The sequence below is a fragment of the Zerene cesonia genome, chromosome 3, assembly GCF_012273895.1.
Source record: "Zerene cesonia ecotype Mississippi chromosome 3, Zerene_cesonia_1.1, whole genome shotgun sequence".
Taxonomy (NCBI): Eukaryota; Metazoa; Arthropoda; class Insecta; order Lepidoptera; family Pieridae; genus Zerene; species Zerene cesonia.
The window spans coordinates 6,991,430-6,996,917 of record NC_052104.1 but is presented as its reverse complement, the minus strand read 5'-3'; the positions used below and the strand labels follow the sequence as shown (position 1 = coordinate 6,996,917).

Here is a 5,488-nt window from a genome sequence, read left to right as displayed (position 1 = left end):
TTGGTTTGTATCATTTAATCGCCCTAAAAATGTACAATACAGATGCTGACATTCTCGAACAGCATAACAACACAAGACGATGACAATACACACGCAAAGTGTAACTGGCTTGAAAAAGTCACCATCTTCATATCATTATACTGCGAAATTTCCATAACATGATTATAATAACAGTCTACATATAAACCAGGAATAGGAATAACTGAATGTTTACGTACAACGTTTTATTTGCAGATTTTTATACTACATAATTAAATAAATTGCATTCCTGATGACACACTGGTGTGTAACACATTTACACATAATAATGTCCTTACACCACTATGAGGGTGAGGTTTCACACATTCTATTCCTTGGCCGTCCACTCCAGATTTTATACACTGAAACCTCTTTAGGATGGCAGTAGTAGTGTTCTTAAAAGTAATTAGTTTAGAAAGCGAAGAGCAGCAAGAAGGCCATCATAAGACAGAAGAGACCCATAGCCTCAGACAGGGCGAAACCCAAGATGGCGTATGAGAACAACTGCTGCTTCAGGGATGGGTTCCTGGCATAACCAATGATGAGGGAACCGAACACTGTTCCAATACCAGCACCTGAAATACCAAGTAAAGTTATTTAGCTTTTCTTTAGCTAACATAAAATGTCCTAATATTTGAATTTCAATACTGTTTTTGAAGGTTGAACAAGCTTATCATTCAAATATTTATGCACAAGTGATTTTTAACTAGCAACACTGCAATAATTTTATTTTTGCATGTGTGTAGTATATGAAAATAATAACAACATTTAACAGTTTTCTATGGACTTCATGATAATTGAAGCAAATTAAATGTTTCTTCTGTCCCAAAAGAAATAGTAAAAACATATTATGAAATCAAAGTAACATTAGTATATTGTGCTCACCTGAATAGTTAGTATTAAAGACATGCACCAAATAAAGCTTCCACCAGACACAATCACAATAAATAATATACACTGTACATAAAATTACTTAAAAAAAAATTAAACATAATAAATCTTCTAAAAAGCAAACAGCATCAAAAAGGCAATCATCAAACAGAAAAGTCCCATTGCCTCAGACAGTGCGAATCCTAGAATTGCATATGAGAATATTTGTTGCTTTAGCGATGGGTTTCTAGCATAGCCAATGATTAAGCATCCAAACACCACACCAATACCAATACCTGGAGGGAGTGATAAATCATGCTGTTAATGTGTTAAAAAGCTTCAATATGATTAAGCACATAAGACTCAATTCTTAATTACAAAGTTAATAATATTTAAATAAATGGGAATCATTAAAGGATAAATTTTTGTGAATGCTAATAAAATGTCATTCAATACCAGAGTATTGAACTAATATTGTATTCATTGATTTCAATGGAGCGTATATGGATTGCAAATGGTTTCCTCATTATGCAACTAATTGTTACATAAAAATTCCCATAATTAAAGTTTTCACCCAATCAAACATTTGATTAGGCAGTCTTTTCATAGATAAGATAAAACAAGTAATTTTTTTAGCAAAGTGGTTAAATTTAGGATATTCATGATTATAGTAAATGTGCAGTTATGGTTAAAAAAGAAAATAATGTATGTTTGTTTCAAGCCACATGCAAAGGCCCACCCATGTTATATAATAAGATCAATTTTAAGTGATTATGGTTATGAGGTAGCAGTTTTAAATCTGGTAATAACATGATAAAAAGCATGCACACAAAACCCTTAAATTGTGAAAATGTCTCACCAGAGCCAGCCACTCCTACTGTCGCCGCACCAGCACCAATGAATTTGGCAGCAGAGTCAATGTCTTTTGTGACAGATGTGGTTTGGAAGGAGCGCACTGCCGACAGCTGGGCTGGGGCAGCAGGCACAATGTGTGCCTGTGTGGGGACTGCTGCGAGTGGCCTCACAAGAGCTGTGTTGCTGAAGATCTGGAAATATATTGATGATTAATAAATAGAGATATCGACGACAAAACTTAAGCATTAAAAACTCCTACAACCGTCCAGGCCATTGATGCTAAAGATTCATCTTAAAGGGTTAAAAAAAGGAGAATTAAAATAATTTAAAAATGATTGATTTCATATTTATAAACATCCAATAAATATGACTAAAGAAATAGGGAAGTTAAAATTTAGTTTGCATTGCTTGATTATCAAGAACTACTTCATCTCTGAAAATCGAATTATGTTGTTATATAACAGCTGTGTAACAAATTGTGTTAAGTGCAAAGGTTTCGGGCGATATTTCTGTAGAATTTTTTAGCAATGAAACTTTATAGAAGTACTGAAGAATTGCTTAATTTAAGAGAAGAAAAAGCTAGGAATTGAGTAACCACTAATTAAAAAATTTACGTTTTGGAAGAGTAGGTACCTAACAATTTTTAAAATCCGGCTAAAATTCTGATAAATCTTTCAAGTTAAATGGAATACTTACAGCAGACCTGGCTGCAGGGGCGATCAATCTAGCAGCAGACAGCATTTTTGTGTTTAGTTTGGGTGCGGCGATCGATAACTGAAAGAATAATTTTTTCCTTAAATGCGAAGCCTATTTGGTGACTGGACGAGATCTAGTTGATAAATGATTAAGTTGAGGTTCTTGTCAGTTTGACCGCAGAGCGTTACGTAATTTACGAGACTACGTAACAGAGACCCAATCTTACTTCTATGTATCAGATTTTGCTTGTATCGACAATATTATCACAGATCTTAAAGCAAAATTAGCTTTGGAGGCGTATTTTACTGTAAACGTCAGTATATTACTAATAGCGGAAAATGGCCGATACGGCGAATGATTACCAACAGACAAATTATCCTCCGCAGTGGCAACTTACAAAATCACTAGCAAATATTAACACCAACACGCACTACGCGCCTATATTCGTCGAATATATCACTTTTTATTGAATAATGGTTTGCGATTTCAGCACTTTTTCACGATTACTGCAGTCACAATTCTCTACGACACTTACCAAAGAACACCGAGAAGGAGGAGACCGGCCTTTGGAATGTTCAATTTCTCAGTGGTGAAGTAAAACAGATTATAAAATCTATGCTGTCATTGGTTGACTTGCGCAGACTGCGAAATTTCCGCTCGGAACAGCCAACTCTTTATTGATCTGCGCGTATGACACATACGTTGAGTACTTTTTCTTAAAAAAAATTTTCCAAGTCACTAGGTTTTACTTTTTGTGTAACAAAAAAATATCTTAAAATTATTGAACTTATTTCGACATAATTTGATTATTTTTTAAGATAAATAAATTATAGTATTTTTACGAAAATTTTAATGAATACTGTTTCGTATTTGACTAGTGCACTATAGTCAATTCGACATGGCCGTCTTCATGATTAACATCTGTAAATTCAATGGCTGTGGCATAACTTTTCCTCGTCTGGCGGACCTAATCGAGCACATCGAAGATGTTCACATCGGTAAATATTAAATTAAAATCATATTCTTTCCTTTCAATTGATATTTCGATAATGTGATGTAAATGATGACCCCTCCCTTGATACGTCTTATCAATACGTCAAAGCTACCAACATAAGAACACCTTTTTTGTATGATTCTAAAATGCGGGAATTTCAGTGTTATTGAATTTATTTTAAACAGTTTATTTTGGTTTAATTATTTTTATCGTCAAACGTTAGTTGAAACAATAGAAACTTCGGCTAATAGCAGAGTGTTATTTATATGCATCTATAATTTGTAAACATTGAACAGCTGATGAATCAGTGTTTACAATATGGACTTATTTCTATTATTTACTTAATATATTTCTGTATCATAAAATAAAAGGAATAAAATTTGAATTTACAGATTATGATCCTGCAGTGGTCGAGCAAAAAGAGGCTTCGCAGCCAGCATGCATTCCACTTAGCTATGTTTTAAAATTTTTCACGGAAGCGTCCAGGCGGGAGATTCAAATGCCTCCGGCGGGCGAGGTCCGCAAGCGCCTGTTATCTGCGCCGAAAACCCCATCAGTGCGCAGCAGTACACCTACAGGTTATTGCACTTAGATCGTTAATACAGATGTACGTTGTTTTATTTTACTTTGACGTTTTTTGTGGTTGTATGCATCATGAGGACACAATCAGTTAGATTCGAAATAAATGATGCATCTAGTACCGAATTGTACAGTCACGTATCTGTGCAAAAATCATACATTCATTATAAGTATGTATGTTTATAGTTTAAACACACTACACTTGTTATGTAAAAAAAAACACAACATAGTATAATATGAATGCCTAGAAATTACAAATATTGGTAATCACTTCTTTATGTAGTAGGTCATTTATTTAATACATAAGTAGGTATATTAATTTAAAATACACCCGCAAGCAAATGTTGGCGGCCACAATTTGTCGACAGATTAAAATCTGGGGAAATAGATTATAATCTTCACAATCTTCTGGTTTTTACAATCCAACGGCGAGATCGATATTTCATGAACTCTGATATAGCTAGCTTGTCTGGGCTCAATTAAAGAAAATAGAAGGCTAGTCGCGTGTCCTCTTCCGCCTAATTAATCCTGCGATAGAATAAAATATAGTCCATTACACTCTGGAGTTATGAGGCAGTCTGATGGGAACATATTTTTATGATCGGTCTAGTTATTCATGTGTTTTTCGTTAGAAGCAAATAAATAAAGAGTATTTCAATCTTTCTATCGTATTAATAACATAAGATTAGACGTAATATACCTCAGTATTTACTGTACAATACAAACTTGCGTTTAACTTAGAGTAATAAGGCATTCGTTATAATCCTAAGGCTTACAAAGGGAGTTAATGAAACAAACCTTTGGAATTACCAGGTAGCGAAATGGATGACGAGGAAGTAATGAGCCCATCTGAAGACAGCAACGATTCGTGGACGAACGTTGAGGAATACAGCTCTGAATTCATTTTGCAGTATGGTGTCAAGTGAGTACTTTTTTATAGTTGCGTAATTAAAAAATATTGCTATCGAAGGAATTAAGGATGGATATTGGTAGAACGTATTTTTTTTATCTTTTTAGTGTAACAGCATTACATCGCGAAAATTATTATCTTCTTAACAGCCGCAAACTATATTCAAGACATAGGTATTAAATTTATTAAATTAGAATTGTCTAACTAGAGATACACAAAACCATTCTGATAAGGTCGTGTACGTGGCCTGGACGGGGCGCGTTATTTACGCTCTAAATAATATGTCCTATAAATACTAGGAGTATTTTAATGACTTTGAACATTATTGTCGAAAAACAGTTGTTCATTCCTTTTAATGATTTATACAACACCGCTAAGGCGATTTATGACAATTTTGTCTAGTTGTTTAGTGCCTACGTCAATATACACTGTGCAGTGGTATCCCGGGCCGGACGACACTCGTCTACAATGTGGTTGTTGTTGTTGTTCTTTAACCCAGACTGAATATTAATAAGCGACTTTATCTTGGGAGCGATCGAGTGAAATCGCTTTAAATTCGTTAAATG

The 5,488-nt window shown here is 34.3% G+C and overlaps 2 protein-coding genes across 3 annotated transcripts; one reads left to right on the top strand and one right to left on the bottom strand.

Annotated features, from left to right (window-relative positions):
• On the bottom strand, positions 1-3,126 carry LOC119836457 (ATP synthase lipid-binding protein, mitochondrial). 2 transcript variants are annotated; one of them, XM_038361788.1, is made up of 4 exons: positions 2,975-3,126; positions 2,440-2,517; positions 1,748-1,934; positions 1-593 (listed from the first exon to the last, which is right to left on the bottom strand). In XM_038361788.1, exons 2-4 carry the CDS (start codon positions 2,482-2,484, stop codon positions 430-432), a joined length of 396 nt encoding a protein of 131 aa, XP_038217716.1. In that variant the 5' UTR covers positions 2,485-2,517; positions 2,975-3,126; the 3' UTR covers positions 1-429. The 2 variants fall into 2 exon arrangements, with proteins under 2 accessions (XP_038217716.1, XP_038217724.1); XM_038361796.1 differs by lacking the exon at positions 2,975-3,126 and adding an exon at positions 2,837-2,951.
• Positions 3,127-3,317: 191 nt separating this feature from the next.
• Positions 3,318-4,938, top strand: LOC119838132 (juxtaposed with another zinc finger protein 1). Its single transcript, XM_038363967.1, has 3 exons — positions 3,318-3,437; positions 3,826-4,011; positions 4,826-4,938. Exons 1-3 carry the CDS (start codon positions 3,338-3,340, stop codon positions 4,936-4,938), a joined length of 399 nt encoding a protein of 132 aa, XP_038219895.1. The 5' UTR covers positions 3,318-3,337.
• Positions 4,939-5,488: the final 550 nt, after the last annotated feature.

Excerpts from the sequence above, each read along its gene's own strand:
- LOC119836457 (XM_038361788.1), bottom strand. The coding sequence starts at position 2,484 with ATGCTGTCTGCTGCTAGATTGATCGCCCCTGCAGCCAGGTCTGCT. Across the intron at positions 1,935-2,439 it reads CCCCTGCAGCCAGGTCTGCT|ATCTTCAGCAACACAGCTCT; the intron begins GTAAGTATTCCA and ends ATATATTTCCAG. Across the intron at positions 594-1,747 it reads AGTAGGAGTGGCTGGCTCTG|GTGCTGGTATTGGAACAGTG; the intron begins GTGAGACATTTT and ends TTGGTATTTCAG.
- LOC119838132 (XM_038363967.1), top strand. The coding sequence starts at position 3,338 with ATGGCCGTCTTCATGATTAACATCTGTAAATTCAATGGCTGTGGCATA. Across the intron at positions 3,438-3,825 it reads CATCGAAGATGTTCACATCG|ATTATGATCCTGCAGTGGTC; the intron begins GTAAATATTAAA and ends TTGAATTTACAG. Across the intron at positions 4,012-4,825 it reads GCGCAGCAGTACACCTACAG|GTAGCGAAATGGATGACGAG; the intron begins GTTATTGCACTT and ends TGGAATTACCAG.